Here is an 18,466-nt window from a genome sequence, read left to right on the forward strand (position 1 = left end):
ACAAGAAAATTATCTTGTAAAAATCACTTAAAATGTACAAAATAAATCATCATACATGTTATAACTTATTATAAGCCCTTCAAAAGTCAGGTTAAAATTACCCTACTAAGGGCCTGTTCACATTTACTGAACTGAACTGATGGGAGCTGAATTCAACTGAATAGAGCTGAAATGAATATTTTATGAGAGAAGGAAATTAGGAGCTAAAGTGAACTGATTTGAGCTGAACTGAACTGAAGTGAAATTAAGGTGAAGTGAACAGACCCTAAATAAAGTTTTTGAACCAAAATATAGAGTTGAAGTCTAATTGTAATTGAGTCTTTAATATCTGAAAATATATAGAGACTCCATTATTTAAGGTGTTATTTGGTTGAAATACGAAATATAATAAGAAGATACAATTCCTAGGAATTAGAATTTTTTTTGTTGTATTTGGTTGACAAATATTCCATGGAAAGTAGAAATCCGTAGAAAATTTCACTTCTCACAAAATGGTTTTGGAGAACTAAATTACCCAATGAGACCTACGTAAGTGAGCATTTCCATGATTAACCAAACAATATTTAACCTTTTTTAGAAAATACTTTTATTTTGAGAAATTTTTTTTAGGATAGGTTCATGGTAGATATAGAGACTTAGTGCTTCTTTGGTTGAATGTAGGAAGTGCTAATTCCTTGAAAAGTTTTATTTTTATTTTTTTAGGAAATACAATTACATGAAAATAAAACTTTTCAAGGAATTAACCGTTCCTACGTTGAACCAAACAACTACTAAGTCTCTATATCTAACATTAACCTACTCAATTGATCAATACTACTAAATTTTTTTTATTTTAGGTCTTAAATCTTGTAAGATAAATGCCATGTCATCATTGCAAAATCCATGTCTTTAGTGCATAGTGTAATGTTTCTAGCTATCATCATTAAGTTTATCTATGTATTTTAATTTTTATGAAAATAAACACTATTTATATATAATTATATCTCTTAGACAATTACATGGCATGCTAAGGTGGCAAACTTCATGCTCTTGAAAAAGTTTTTCTATTCTTATTGAAACGAACTTTACTTTGTCCATTTCATAATAAATTAAATATCCTATTTATCAATGTTAGTGATTTATATGTAAGAAAAAAATGTAGTTATGTAAGTATTTTTTACAAATTTACAATCGTCTTTTTATAATTTATATTAATTAATATTTAAAATATATTAGTGGCCAAAACTCTCTATTTACATATTTGCTTAGTTATATTGGATATTTATTTTGAAACAAAGGGAGTATTTCATTTCAATTTCAATTATGAATTTAGGACACGACGTCCTTATGTGGCATGCATTATATATGCGAAAGATCCTCCCTTCATATTAGGCTAGTTTTTATGATGCATGAATAAAAAAACACACACACACACTGAATTTAAAAAAAAAATATATTTTTTTGGTTAGGGCTCAATCTAATGTGCCGTTAGTTTTCAATTTTCAGAATTGTATACGAATTATATACTTATATAAAAACGTGTAAAATGATGATACATACGAAGAAGGCATGGAAAATTGTCTGTTAATAATTTAATAACCATCGTAGTTTGATTAAATTGAAATTTATTGAATCCAATATGAAACGAGAATGTATTTGCTAGATTATGATTTCAATTGTAGATGTCATATGCCTTCCAATTAATAGAATGATATTATTAGATTTAAAAAGAAAATATAAATCATGTCAAACTATAAAAGAGATATCATCAAATTCAAAAGAAAAATTGCTTTGTCAAAAACAAAAAGAGGAAAAGTGTTGCTCATAAATAGCAAAAAAATGTAACTGTAAATCCTTGTCTAATTGAAAGGCTAACCGGATATATCTCAAGTAACACAACTACATACACAATATTCATGGAAAAAACAAAGAAAAACATTAATCCTCTACCATTACCATATTTCCAATTCCTTATCTTCCTCAATTTTCAATTTTATTGCTAATATCTTCTATTCTTAGCCTCTTTTTGTTTTTTCATTTTTCTCTCTCCCCTTTCATCCCTTTCTTTGTGTTCTTCCCTTATGCCATCAAAATTATTGTTTTTGCCTTTGACCTTTCTCTTTTGGAAGAGAGGTCTAGGTCATACATTCCAATCACTATCCTTCTTGTAAAGGGCGGTATCATCTGCCCTTTACACACCACAATCTACATGATCATATGGCTTCTATGCAAAACCAACCGCGCCATTCTCTTATTTTCTTGTTCATTATCTTCCTCCACATTGCCATTTCTTATAGCGCGTCTTCCTCATCAGACGATGCAAATGCCCTACTAACGTTCAAGAAAACCCTAAAGGACGAGTCTAATGCTCTTTCGAGTTGGAATCTCTCTACATCTCCATGTTTCGAGAATAGGAATAATTGGGTTGGTATCATTTGCTTGCGAGCTGGTAATATTTGGGGGTTAAGGCTCGAAAACATGGGCTTATCTGGATCCATCGACGTTGATTCCCTAGTCAAATTATCAAAATTACGGTCCATTAGCCTTATGCACAATAGTTTTAGTGGTGAATTGCCTGATTTTAGGAAGCTAAGAATGTTGAAAGCATTGTTTTTGTCATATAACAACTTTGAAGGTGTTATTCCTCCTAATGCATTTGATGGGATAAGACGTTTAAGGAAAATTCATTTATCATTTAACAACTTTAGTGGTGAAATTCCTAATTCTTTGGCAACATTACAAAAACTTGTGGAGGTAACTCTCCAGGGTAACCAATTTCAAGGGAATATTCCAGATCTTAAATCAACACAAACTCTTCAAGTTTTTAATGTTTCTAATAATCAATTACAAGGTTCTGTTCCTGCTAATCTTTCCAAATTTGATCCAAGTGCTTTTTCAGGTATATTTTGTTCTTTATTTCATTTATTAATTTATATACAAATATAAAATTGTTGTTTTTAATAAGATAATAGATCTATTATATGTACACGTGACGTGATGTGTTCATGAAATTTTATACATAAAAAATGTACAATAGTTCATACTATATTTGGGAATTTTATTTTGAAATTTATTTAGACATCAGGTCTCAAGAATTAACTTATACAATTGAGATTATATGTTTCTTATGCATACTAATTAATACGTTTACATGTACATATTATTTATAATCACAAGAAATACAATTAATTTTCTATCTAAAAAATTAGTGTCTATCCTAATCGAATTTTGTTTATCTATTGTTATGTTTTAAATCATAATTACCCGCAATAAGGTTGAGTCCCTATTAATTAATAGTGTCTCAATGTAAATTCATGAAGGAATATTGGGTACAAATTAAACACGTGTAACATAATGATTTTTTTCCCTTGTCTCTATACTTGAATGCAAGGTATCAACAGAGTTGAGTTGATTATTTTACCGTGGACATAAATAATTTTACATAATTTATATACAAATTCAATAATATGTATGAAATATATTTTTCCATCATCTATCAAATGATAAATATATTGACATAAACTTAAATTTTGTATTTTTGAATAGGTAACAAAGATTTATGTGGACCGCCTCTAAATGCATGCCCACCGTCGTCGTCGTCCTCTGACCGGAAGATAAACACAGCACAACCATCACCGGCGAAATCATCAGATAAACCAGTTCCAATTGCAATCATAGCAGTTGGAGTAGGAATGGCAATTATTTTGGCAATTTTAATCATTTTAATTGTCGTTGGCATTAATCGATCAAGGAAGAACAACAACAACAACAATAACAACAACAACGATAACAACAACATGCCTTCTTTAACATCGAATTTACCAAAGAAAAGCATGGTGGAACACGGCGAAGAAGAAGGCCCTAATAAAAGCACAAACATTGTAGGTGGTGGTGTAGGCCGAAACAATAAAAGCGGCGAAAATGTTGGGAAATTAACATTTGTAAGGGATGATAGGGAGAAATTTGACTTATCAGATTTACTAAAAGCTTCAGCTGAAATATTAGGAAGTGGGAGCTTTGGATCTTCGTATAAGGCGACGTTGAATAATGGAAATTCGGTTGTTGTGAAGAGGTTTAAGCAAATGAATAATGTTGGAAGAGAAGAATTTCAAGAACATATGAGAAGATTAGGGAGGTTATCACACCCTAATTTACTTCCTCTTGTGGCTTATTATTATAGAAAAGAAGAGAAACTCTTTGTTAGTGATCCTGTTCAAAAGGGTAGCCTTGCTCTCCTCCTTCATGGTACGTCTTTCTTTTGTCTATCCGATCCATGCACTACCCTAACAACATATTGGTGTAGCAGATATTATAAATTGTGGGAATGGTAATGAATTTGTGTGTAATAAATTTGTGAAAAAATGTTGTTCGTCATTACCAAGGGTGATGTGAGCCTATTTTGAGGTCATCTATATACAATATACCATATTTTCTTCATAAACTTTCATTACCATTAGTAAGGTGGTATTGAATGGTAATGAAAATTAACGAAGAAATTCACCTGCATGGGGATGAATTGAAGTTATTGTTTTTAAATTGACCTAGAAATTCGTTACCATTCCCATTATTTATAACCACTAACCAAACAGGTCATAAGTATCTAACCAGTTGCTAATTAGAGTAACTAAGCACGTACATACACTTAGCTTATTAAGCAAAGGTAATCTCGATGATTCAATATTCACAAGGTAATCATGAATTAATATTATTTCCCCATAGATATGATGTGATTTAATGAGCTCTTTTCTATTAAAAATGTACTTAATTACGTACATTTACTATACTTTTCATTATAGTCTAAGGTAGCTTAAAAATTTAAATAGAGAAATGGAATGTGTGGGATTAAAAAAGAGGAACTTAGCTTGTAAAACAAAGAAGTATGGTTCAAAGAAGTAATAAGAATATGTATAAATCTTGTGAGTCATGTGTTTTAAATTGAAATTTTGTTAAAAGGTCAAAAGTCAATTTTTTAATAGGAGGTACTATATACCTTTAGATAACTTCTTTACTTTCGTGCAACTTTTAAACAATCTCAAAAATATGTAAATTTTGAACCTTTAAATATTTTCTTACTTATTTGCTATGTAAATTATAGGTCAAACTCGAGGAACACCAACCTTAGATTGGCCAACACGATTGAAGGTAATCAAGGGAGTAGCAAGGGGTCTTTCCTACCTATACAAAGAGCTAGCTTGCTTAGTTGCACCTCATGGCCACCTTAAGTCATCAAATGTACTCCTAAACGCCTCCTATGAGCCTCTACTTGGAGATTATGCACTAATCCCTCTCATTAACCAAGAAACCGTGCAAGAAATGATGATAGCCTACAAATCACTCGAGTATTTCAACAACGGCCGCATCACCAAGAAAACCGACGTGTGGTCACTAGGGATCTTAATCATAGAAGTGTTGACGGGTAAATTTCCGGCGTCATACTTGCAACAAGGGAGTGAAGTTGATATGACAATTTGGGTAAGGTCAGTGATAAATGATGGATATGACAAAAATATGGGACTGACAAAAAATAGTGAGGGTGAAATGCAAAAATTACTAAACATTGGAATGGCTTGTTGTGAAAGAAATGTTGATAAGAGGTTGGATATTAAGGAAGCTTGTGTAAGGCTAGAGGAGGTACGAGAACGAGACCGCGACGACGACGATTTTCACTCGACGTGTGCTAGTACGGAAGCTGATCATCGTTCTTCTAGAGGGACGTCCGAAGACTTTGCTGTGATTATCAATTAGATGTTTTCCTAACATGCATACTCCTCGTATATCAAAAGGGCTAGACGTTAGATGTTACACTTATCGCGAAATCCAAATCTTATGTCCCACTTTTTATGTTCCACAATTGTGTTCTTACTTGTTGGTACACACAACTATTCAAGCCCTAACCCTTATTTGATTAATTTTATGAAAATATTAAAATGAACCAATTTGAATGAACGGCGGCATACAGGTAATACTACATCAAAAGTGGGACAAAGATTTTGTTAAGTAGTTATTGTAAATATTAATTCTTTGTCTTTTTTTCATTGTATGTATTTAAATCAGTTCGTTTCGATAATTTTTAGCGAATTATGTTAGTTTTAGTGCTACGAATTATCTTAATTTTAAAAGCAAGTTGATATATTTGCCTATAAATTTGACTACCTTTGCCCCTTCTTTGAGTTCATAAGGGTTTTATCGAATATTTGAAGGGATTTAGATTTTGTCATTGGAAGTGAGCAATAGGCATCTTGGGTATCATCTGGCCCAAATCCTTGAGAAACCCAAAAGCATTCTTCATGCTTCTAATTTTCAAAAGAGTATGTCGGTGCACACACTCAACAATTCTCTTGATTTTTCTAGAAGATGGTCAACTTACAATATTATAAGCAAATCTAGAGAATCCTGCCTGAAATATCATCGACATCCCACCGACCTCAACAAGTATAAATAGTTGAGGTTTGGCTCATATATAACCCATTCACATAATGGTCATTCCCAAATATATTGTCATACCACAAACTACTTAAAAGCCTCCCTACAAACCACCTCCTTATTCATATTTCCTTCTTGGTAAAAGTTAGCTAAATTGGGATAGCGATTATATATCACGTACTATAATCATCCGTTCTTAAAATTTAGTTGATGTGTTTTAATTTCAGCTTTATTATATACTTGCATATATACACTAGTAACACTATTTTGATTATAATTTATGATTTCAAGACATAAACAATAATTCGTTCGATTCGTGATAGTTTTTCAAAACATAAAGCTTTTTATCTGTTAATAATAAGAAGGATTTACAGTTAATTAACAAATTTTGTATTAATAAAGGTAATTAATAATTAACAAGTTTTAGAGAAAGATTTGATGCATCCAACTCAGCCTCACAAGTCACAAGCAGCCTTTACCTTGGCATATAAGGATAAATGTATGTTAATTGAAAAAACTACATACGATTTATTACAAAATCAATAAAATTGAACAATTTCAAACGATATTCCAAGAGGGCATTATTTATATTGTTTCCGTACAAATAATGGTATTAAACCCTAATTAAATGTTACCTGGTTAACTAAACCATTATAAAGTTTAACGTATTCGGAGGACTTGAACGTAAAGTTTAACGTATTCGGAGGACTTGAACGATGGACAATTGATTCAGCATTGGTCGAGTCTGACATTGTTACTACCTTTGGGTTTAGTTGTTAGTGTACGATGGAAAGTTTTTGTGAGATCAAGACAATATTATTGGTTGGTTTACATAAGAGGAGTTGAGGTAGCTTGATCAACAAGATAAGGTTAAAGATTGATTGTGTTTTGGTTGCAATGTCAATTTATTAATCCTACAAAGATTGTATTTACTTATTCTAGGTTGCAATGTCAATTTATTAATCCTACAAAGATTGTATTTACTTATTCTAAATGTTTTACTTTTGATTTTTTATCAATTGATTATAGAATTTTCGTAAACCAAATTGAATTACATAAGATCATAGTTATCTATTCAATAAGATAGATAGCTTGTCAATAAAAGAATACTAACTTCTAATCTAATTTAGGTATTATTATTAATCAATTTTTTTTATTTATACTTAAAATTACAAAGTGAATATTTAGAAATAAAATAATAAAAAAAAGTAATATGATTATCTTATGCATTATGATTGATTTTTACCAAGTCAACTAGCTTAAATCCTATGCCATGTATGGTTTTACTAAATTTTATTGTAAATCAATAATATCAATAATATAATACTAAAACAGACACCGGGATGACACATGTCACTTCCTGGTTTCGTTTTTTCCCTCCCAAAATCGTTTTTTTAAAATTTCTAACTTTATTTTTCTTTTTATATCTTATTGATTGACAACTTATTTAAGTCAATAAAATTATACTATATATATATTTTATTTATATATTATAATCAAAATTAAATATTCTAATTATAATATTAATATTATATGTAATTTTTTTTCCCTTATACATTACAATCACATGGATTTTATTTATAGTATGAAAAAAAAACTTTATATTGCATCAAATTGACTTTAGCACATAATTCTATAACTATAACTATGTATTATAATAAAGGTGAAATCAGGAATGACATGTGTTAACTCTTTTATAAATAATTCCGCGCCTTTTTTTTTTTTTTTTTTTTTCTGCCAAAGCTTCTTCTTAGAGAATATTTTATACTATGCATGGAAAAATATCATTACTATTTGGTAATTATATTTCATTTATAACAACAAAATATTATTTGTTTATTTATCAATATGGAGTAATATTTTCCTACATATAACTTTGTGGCATAATCCATAATTATTATATTAGTCGTGCATGTAATACTCACACTATTTTTGGTAGTATGATATAATTAATTGTTTATTTGTAATAACGAAATTTTATCTTATTTTGCAATTTGATAATTATTATAATAAATATAGTATTAAACTAATTAAGTAGTGAAAATTACCATGCATGGAACGGGACCTAATCTAGTTGTATTATAGTAATTATGTACCAAAAAAAGTTACGAAGTATACTTTAAAGGAAACAAAATAGCAAGAATTTTAATCAATAACATAATACTAAAACAGACGTGTCATTCTTGGTGCTGTCATTTTTCCTCCAAAACCATCCTCCATCTTTTCTTGTCAAAAACGTTTTAGAGAATATTTATATAACATGATTTGTTTTTATTGGTTTTCTTATATTATATTCTATATATACACATTTAACTAAAATTTTATTTTAAATATTATAATTCGTATCTTTTCTTGACAAAATCTTTTAAAAGAATATTTGTATAATATGATCGATTTCCTATTTGGTCGTCATTTTTTTGGATAATTATGTTTTTTTATATGATGAGATGCATTTAATATTTAATGAGATGCATTTTCCATTGTATTGGGAAAAATAAATAAATGTAACTATTTTCTTTTCTCCAAAAAATTGCAAGATCACTTTGACTATCAACTAAATACCATTTCCTCTATTTAATCTCATTTTACCATATCACATCCCTATTTTGTTTGTTTTTCTTTTTCACTTCGAATGTACCATTGAATTAAGGACTAGATTATCAAACATTATCATTATTATAATTATTGTTGTAGTAAGTTACGTATTGATTTTAAAACTATTTCAATAATATACAACTTTTATTCAAGCAAAATTAATCTTTTTTGTTAATTCCGTACATCGCACGGGCGCTAATCTAGTGTATACTCATATCAAAGATGTCAAGATTATTGATGCAAAAGACTTAACAAATAAAATAAAATGAAAGACATTTATGGACTATGAGGTTTTATTTCCTTTACAAAAAATGAAAATTTTAGCTTAGTACCATACGATACACACATACATGAATATACCCTTTGTTCCTAATTTGTTAACATACTATGTTTGATAGTAATTGACACAATGTTTTATGCAAATTAATTTGATTTTATTTACTTTGTGATAATTAATAACCATTTTTTATTTAGAGTTATTGAGTTTTTAGGGCTTTTTACTTAGCATATGAGTAGTATATATAAATTTTTATTAATATAATAATATTTGTTTAATCAATTTTTTATGGGTTATTGCAAACAATATTATGTTGAAGTAGGGAGGGAAAAATTGTATTACCCTTCGTTCCTAATTTGTTAACGTACTTTGTTCGACACAGTGTTTTATGCAAATTTATTTGATTTTATTTTACTTTGTGATAATTAATAACCATTTTTTTTATTTAGAGTTATTGAGTTTTCAAGGCTTTTTACATATCATATGAGTAGTATATATAAATTTTTATTAATATACTACGTAATAACATTATTTGTTTAAACCTGTCAAAAAGAACATCATTTGTTTAATCAATTTTTTATGGGTTATTGCAAACAGTATTATGTTGAAGTAGGGAGGGAAAAATTGTATTCCCGACAAATTATATGGTGTTGTAATACGCATCGTATTGCGTAATATGAACGGATTAAGGATACCGCCAAACATTATCGTTTAGCTTCCTATGCAAAAGTAATTATTGCCGCTCAAAACCTCATGCTCGATTAGACATTTCATTGAATGTTTAATATATCGAGTAAACACTGTTCATGCAAGGGTACTATAAATCCCCGCATAATCCCGCATAATCTGAACGAAATATACACAACAATTATCGGAGTATCTAAAAGCTTTCTTTTGATCTCTTTGAAATCCTTTGTTGCAAATCACGTTATCAGCACCAATTTGCTCAAATTACTCAAAAGGTAGTTTTGCTTTTTCAAATTTTAAATTTAACTACCAAAATTATTCATTACTCAAAAATGGAACACTAATATAATGGCGTTAATACATTTTTGAATAATATATCACTTTTACATATATATTTCGTAGTAGAGCGTAATGACATACCTTGTGGTACAATACAACCAGCCCGAGGAAGTACAAATCAAGCCCGAAACACTAACACCGCTGAAGCCGTCAAAATTCCACAAGTTGTCCCTAACCTCAATGAAAATCCCCCAGTACCACCAACCGAAACCGAACCCCCTCCCCCAAATACTAATAAAAGAGGAAGAGATGAAACAGATACCGCCACCACTGCTACTACTCGTAGTAAACGTCGGCAAGGCGACTAATTGACCACTTTAAGCAAATTAGCCACCTTTATGGAGGGCAAGATTTGCATTTTAAGTCGCCTATATGGACGGGCCAAACTCTCAAAATGTCGACTTGATGGTCGGCTTACGTTTTATTTTGAGAATAAGGCCATCTAAAATGGTAGGCAATTTATGGTCGGAAGTACGAAGACAAATTTCTGTTTATTACATGAATTTAATTTTGCCTATTATTTCATGAAGCAAATTTATTTTTGACTATAAGCAATTTTCTTCTCCTAATTATTTTGTATGAATATTTTTTTTTTTAAGGAGGAAGAAAGAGAATTAAGATATTAGTAAGAAGGAAGAAAAAGAATAGGATGACTATAGACGCATGAATGACTGATACCTACCTTTAGAGTTCACAGTTAAGAGATAAGGATGAAATTACATGCATACTCATCTACATGTGGCAAATATATTAGAAGACATGAAATAAATAGCTGATACATGTTACAAGCCTTTCGGATTTTGCATGTACATGCAAATCTGACCAAAAAAAAAAAAAAAAAAAAACCAATAAAGAACTATTGAAATGCATGTAAATAGGATTATCAAGTTTTTGATGTTGGAGAATTTGGTTGGCTGCATGCCAACGGTTATCTTAGTTATTGGGGTTTTTTTTGTTTTTAACAAAAGTAGTAATCAGGTTTATGGGGAATGATTTGATAAGTATAATATTAATTAAACTTTAGTTACTGGGTTTTTTGAAATTTATTTTAGTCATTTTATGTTTCGAGTATTATTCTTGTTCATTGCTCGGATAACTGATATTGTATAAAAATAATAAGTACCATATTAATTAAAGTTAATAAAAAAAATATATGCAGCCTTTATTTGTAACACCCTAGAAATTCCTTTCTTTTAAAATACCTGTTTTGCTCTGTTTAAAAACTTTAATTAGGAATATCTAAGATATTACCGCCACTGTGATTACAGCTAAGGCAACTATCAAAGATACACAGCGGAAGACTAATTTCAAACCCTTTCAAAACAAGTCAACTTAAAAAGTAAATCAACAAAAGTAAAGTCAAACCAAAGTCAAACGAAATAAAATAAAATCAACCTACAACTTGGAACCATTATAGGCCCTTATTAAAACCAAACCAAATTCAAAACCTTTTCGTTAGTCACGCATAATAATATTATCATAAATAATTAAAGCGATAAGCACATCATAAACTTATGGAAACTAGCATGATACGCTCTTCACTCATGCCCATTCATGAATATGCTTCAACACCAAAAAAGCTTATCTCTACCTATTTCCACTACTCTCCATTATAAATGGGTCATCATATGGCCAAGATAAAGACAAGGCCAACAAACACACAATCAGCAAAGTTGAGTACATAAGCGTAATTAACACACTAACATACAATTTCCTATCACACACTACTTACCTTGTTGCACCTGTTTTTCAAGCATACCACAATCAATAAAAATTCTCACTAGACACTAAATAATTTATTTAGCATTGATTACGCATCGAACGGGTTTCCCCCTAGCCTCCCCCAATAAATTGAGGTTACTGACACGGGAGCTAACCGTGCCAGCATAAAAAACCACACATAGGTAGCGGAATTCATGCGCATAATAATAATAATAAAAAGGAATATACAGCGTCCTGTACTCCATTAGAAGTTATGGTTAAATATAAAACTCCATAACTCCCCCCATATGTTCATACTCAAGGTATATACGTTCCAAGAGTTTTGGTGCGTAATCTCTTTCACTTTACGTTATTTACCGATTATTAAACTTGGTGATGACTCTCAAACCATAATCATTCAACCAACAATAATTATTCAAACAATCAAATATATCAATTTAATTCTTGAATAATTAGTGACCACATAATATTTAATGTTGAACCCTTTTTAATTCTACCTCGGTGCCAATGACACCTTAAACGCATAAAGCGCCACAAATCCTATCCCTCGATGTTAAAAACATCTTAAGTGCACTAAGGCACCAACATACAATTTATTCCTCGTGTACATAGACACTTATATAGCTCATTTCTCATGCTTAAAGCATCAATAAAAATTATATGAACCATAATAAAATTCCTTTTCATTATTCCAAACCAAATTAAACATTTAGTTTAATCAAACATGCTCTCTATCGTGCCATAAATAAATATGTGGTTCATAAATAATATTCCAAACTATTATTTCCATCCAATATTCCATTAGAAATAAATCATGCTTCATAATCCAATCACCAATAACATCCAAATCATAATTCCAATCCAAACCTAGCATGATACTACTTGTAATCAATCAAACACATTTAGCATGCTATTACATCGACATAATTATGCTAAGTACGCGAACGTACCTTGAATACGATCTTAATATCGCCACAATTAATAGAAATCACTCACTTCAAAGTCTCCTATAATTTAAAATCATAAAAGAATATTAAAACCCACTCTACACAAATTTCTAGCAATATATACTATTATAAAACCCCTCATAATTTATTTAAAATAAGCTGAAATTATATTTAAAACATCATAATTAAATCTCAATTAATGGGTAATTAAAATTTCTTAAAGAAACTTGATTTCTAATGCTTTACCAAAAATTCCAGCACTTTATTTTAATTAAATCTTGCTGTAATTTGGTCTTAAAACACTTTAATCAAAGGTTTACACCATTATATATATCATAATCCTTCAATAATTTATAAATCAAGAACCTAGGGTTTCAAAAATTGGGGCTTTTTAATTAAAAACATAATCTGAAAATTAATTAATATAATACTTTTAATCAAACATCAAAATCAAATCACAAAACCCATAATTAATATTTAGATCTAGGATTAAATTGATTTTTAAAACAAAATTAATAATTAAATTTTTTTTTATTCGAAAAAAAGAGAGAGAAGAAGAAGGTAGCAGCCACCATGCCGGCTGCCGACGCCGGTGGCCGCCTGCTGCCGGTGGCTAGCAGTGGTGGTGGGGGTGGCCGAAAAAAAGAAGGGGAAGGAGAAAAAGGAAAAAGAAAAAAAAAAGGAAAAGGAGAGAGAAGTTTACCTTGGGTTTTCTCCACTCTGGGCAAAGTTTGATTTGCCTCATATGTGGGATATTTATACCCCTTCTCTAAAACCCTTCTCCCTAAACTTTCCCTTTTTTTTTTCCTAATCCCATCCCTAATAAAACTTTACTAAAATAAACTTTCCTAAATTAAACCCCTACTTAATTAAAATAATTAATTAAATAAACTTTCCTTTTATAAAATATTTCCAACTTATTAAAATAAATAAATAAAATACTTTAAATAAAACATTTAAATTCAATTAAATACTTCTCAAAATACTTATTTTAAATAAAATACGTATAAAAATACGAGGTATTACATTATTAATTTTGCGGGGTTTATGCTTTTACCAAGTTTCGAACCCCTAACCTCTTATTTGTAAGTTGGGTACTCGGATCACCACGACTTGCATTCCATAGTGATATTTTCTAATCTTTAAAACCTTATATATGAAATACAAAAATATTTGACTTCCCTTTTACTAATCTCTAAAAATTTTCGTGTAATCAGAAATGGCTCGAATTGCAAACCGGGACTTTGAAATTTTAGACATTTTCGGAGGAAGATACCTGGAATGGCAGGTGGACACAAAAGCCTACCTAAGGGCACAAAGCCTAAAACACGCTATCGTCGAAGAGGGAAACCCTACTCCTCTAGAACAAGCTAAAGCTTTGGTGTATATCAAACACCACATTCATGACGAATTAAAAACTGAGTATATTCTCATTGAGGATCCCAGAGAACTTTGGGTTTGCCTCCAAGACAGATTCGAACACTTACAGAGAATAATTGGGCCAAAGGCCCAGCATGAATGGTCTACCTTGAGACTTTAAGATTTCAGCTCAGTAAGTGAATATAACTCTGCTATACTCCGCATAACTTCACAATTGAGATTATGTGGAGAACCAATCTTTGAAAGAGCCATGATCGAGAAAACTCTCACTACAATGCACGCAAATAATATAGTACAACAAGAACAGTACCGAGAAAGGCGTTGTGAAAGGTTTTGTAACTTAATTTCCATACTGTTAGTTGCAGAACAAAACAGTCAAATCCTGCTGTCTAATCATAATCAGAGACCAGCAGGTACCAGTGCAATACCAGAAACAAATGCCACAAAAACAGGCAGGCGCTGGAACAACAATATTGTACGAGGAGGTTTTCAGGGCAGAGGTCAGTACCACAATAGGGGTAGAGGAAGGGGCAGAGGACGTCAAAACTGGCGTCAAAATACTTCCAATACTCCCACCCTGAGAGGTAAAGGTAGAGGAAGAGGCGGTAGAGGAAGGGGAAATTTTCAAAACCAAGGAAGGCCACAAGAAAAGTGTTTTAAATGCGGAATACAAGGCCATTAGGCTAAGGATTGATGTACGACAAAACACCTTGTGTACCTTTATGTTGCCTCAAGAGGAGGACAAGGAAAACAAGCAGAAACTAATTTTGTCACACAAAGTTCCCCTAACCCAGAACTCGATGTAGTTGATTATCTTGTTGATGACATAGAAAATGTCTAGACTACATTGATCATGTGCTTGTCCTGTGGTGTTTGCTTCATCGACATTGTCATATATTTTTCGAGTTGTTTGTCCGTTGTATTTGTTTTTCCTTTTCATCCAGAATCCTAAGTTTTCTTTAAGCATGTTTTTCCTAGTATCAAGTGTGTTTTAATATTGTAAAATATGCTATAATAAAGATGTGTTTTCTCATACGTGTTTTTATAGATGATAGTTTTACTAATTCTTTCTTTATTCATGTGAAGACAATGGAAAATAACAACACAAATGCTGAAAAATGCCTGATTGATAGCGCAACCACACACATCATTTTGAGCAACAAGTCATACTTTACTCATATCAAGCCAATAAATACCAATCTCAACATAATTGCCGGCACCGTCAATATGGTTAAGGGCTCAGGAAAAGCTTGCGTAATATTACCAAAAGGTACAAAGTAACAATAAAAAACGCATTATACTCTAGCAAAACACGACGTAATCTATTGAGCTTCAAAGATTTACGTCTGAATGGTTATCACATGGAAACCGTTAATGAAAATAAAAGGGAATATTTGTACCTCATCAAAAGAAAATCTGGCAATAACGAGACTCTTGAAAAATTAGAAGCATACTCCTCAGGATTGTACTTTACTTATATCAGCCCAATTGAAACATATTTGGTGTCTAACCACAAGGTAGACAACCAGGAAATGTTTAATATATGGCATGACCGCTTAGGTCATCCTGGAACAAGCATGATGATAAAAATCATTAAAAGTTTAAATGGACATCCGTTAAATAATATACGGATCCCACAATCAAATGAACTTCATTGTAAAGCTTGTTCACTTGGCAAACTGATCATTAGACCTTCAAAAAGTAAACTTGAAGGTGAAAATCTTGCATTCCTAGAAAGAATACAAGGAGACATTTGCGGGCCAATACACCCGACATGTGGACCATTCAGATATTTCCTCGTGTTAATTGATGCCTCAACACGTTGGTCACATGTTAGTTTTCTCTCCACCAGGAATGTTGCATTTGCAAAACTTCTTGCGCAAATCACACGTCTAAGGGCTCAATTCCCAGATTATCCGATCAAAAGGATTAGGCTAGATAATGCCGGAGAATTTACATCCCGAACATTTAATGACTATTGTATGTCAATTGGGATAGACGTGGAACACCCAGTAGCCCATGTTCATACACAAAATGGCCTTGCAGAATCATTAATAAAGCGATTACAATTAGTCGCTAGGCCATTACTCATGAAATCAAGACTCCCATCTTCTGCATGGGGACATGCAATAATACATGCCGCTACTCTGCTACGACTAAGACCGAGCGCGACACATAAGTTATCTCCAATGCAACTAGTAGTTGGAAAGGAACCTAGCTTGACACATCTAAAAACATTCGGATGTGCAGTCTATGTTCCCATAGCACCACCCCAACGTACTAAAATGGGCCCACAAAGAAGGTTGGGAATCTATGTTGGCTATGAATCACCTTCCATCACACGATATCTCGAACCATTGACTGGTGATCTTTTCACAGCTCGGTTCGCAGATTGTCACTTTAATGAGACATTCTTCCCAACCTTAGGGGGAGATAAAGAGGGCTCATGCTGGAAAGAAATGTCATGGAATGCCCAAGATCTATCATACCTTGATCCAAGGACAAATGCGTGCGAATAAGAAGTGCAAAAGATAATACATTTGCAAAACATCGCAAATCAATTGCCAGACGCATTCACTGATACAAAAGGAGTGACAAAGTCACATATACCTTCAGTGAATGCCCCTGCTAGGGTTGAAATCCCAACAAAGAAAATGGATAATCCACTTTTAGATAAAATTACAGCACGCAAAAGACGTGGCAGACCCCTCGGAGCTAAAGATCTAAAGCCGAGAAAATCCAAAAGAGTGGAAATGAGGAATAAAAAGAGTGAAAACTCCTCAAATAGAGTGGATCAAATCCAAAATGATGAAAATATAATCAACCCCCAAGATGAATCTAAAGAGTCAGATGGTACATCTGAGGGGTAGCGCGAAAACGAAATCGTCGACAATCATGAAATTTTAATAAATTACGTCCACACTAGAAAACAGTGGGATAGAGTAAAAACCTATGTCAATGATGTATTCGCATACTCAATTGCCACAGAAATCATCACTGATGTTGAGGACACCGAGCCATCATCTGTTGATGAATGTCGACGAAGGTGTGATTGGCCAAAATGGAAAGAAGCCATTCAAATTGAATTAAAATCTCTCGCAAAATGCGAAGTTTTCAGTCCTGCAGTCCAGATTCCAAAAGGAGTAAAACCCGTCGGGTATAGATGGGTGTTCATACGAAAAAGAAATGAAAAGGACGAAATTGTAAGGTACAAGGATAGACTTGTAGCCCAAGGTTTCTCTCAAAGACAGCATATCGACTATGAGGAAACATATTCACCTGTGGTAGATGCCACGACACTAAGGTTCCTCATAAGTGTATCAGCATGCAAAGGACTACAAATGCGTTTGATGGATGTTGTGACTGCATACCTTTATGGGTCACTTGATACCGACATCTATATGAGAGTCCCCGAAGGACTTAAACTACCTGAACCTTTGAGGTCACAAACTCGAAAGCTACATTCCATAAAATTGAAAAAATCACTCTACGGTTTAAAGCAATCTGGGAGGATGTGGTTTAACCGTTTAAGTGAGTACCTACTCAAAGGAGGGTATAAGAACGACCAAATTTGTCCATGTATATTCATCAAAAGGTCCGAAAATGGTTTTGTCATAATAGCGGTGTATGTTGATGATTTAAACATCATCGGAACACATAACGAAATCGAAGAAACCGCTAAATGTGTGATGAAAGAATTTGAAATGAAAGACCTTGGAAGAACAAAATTTTGTCTCGGGTTACAAATTGAACTTCTAAGAGATGGTATCTTAATTCAACAATCCAATTATGCCGAGAAAGTATTAAAAAGATTCTATATGGACAAAGCACACCCATTGAATTCACCAATGATTGTTCGTGCTCTAAACATCAAAGATGATCCTTTTCGACCCTGAGAAGAAGGTGAAGCTGTACTTGGTCCAGAGGTGCCATACCTAAGTGCAATAGGAGCTTTGATGTACCTGACCATCAACACTGGGCCAGACATTGCATTTTTGGTGAACTTATTAGCAAGGTATAGCTTTGTACCTACAAGCAGACACTGGAATGGAGTGAAGCACCTACTTCACTATATACGTGGAACAATCGATTTAGGGCTCTTCTATCCGAGAAATGG

General features: G+C 32.0%; 1 protein-coding gene across 1 annotated transcript; it reads left to right on the plus strand.

The window, feature by feature from the left end:
* Positions 1–2,196: 2,196 nt before the first annotated feature.
* On the plus strand, positions 2,197–5,724 carry LOC145591880 (pollen receptor-like kinase 1). The gene is made up of 3 exons (XM_081648366.1): positions 2,197–2,878; positions 3,526–4,224; positions 5,075–5,724. The coding sequence occupies exons 1-3, from the start codon at positions 2,197–2,199 to the stop codon at positions 5,722–5,724; spliced, it is 2,031 nt and encodes a 676-aa protein (XP_081504492.1).
* The last annotated feature ends 12,742 nt before the right edge of the window (positions 5,725–18,466 follow it).

This window comes from Chenopodium album, chromosome 18 (genome assembly GCF_948465745.1).
Source record: "Chenopodium album chromosome 18, dcCheAlbu1.1, whole genome shotgun sequence".
NCBI classification, from domain to species: Eukaryota; Viridiplantae; Streptophyta; class Magnoliopsida; order Caryophyllales; family Amaranthaceae; genus Chenopodium; species Chenopodium album.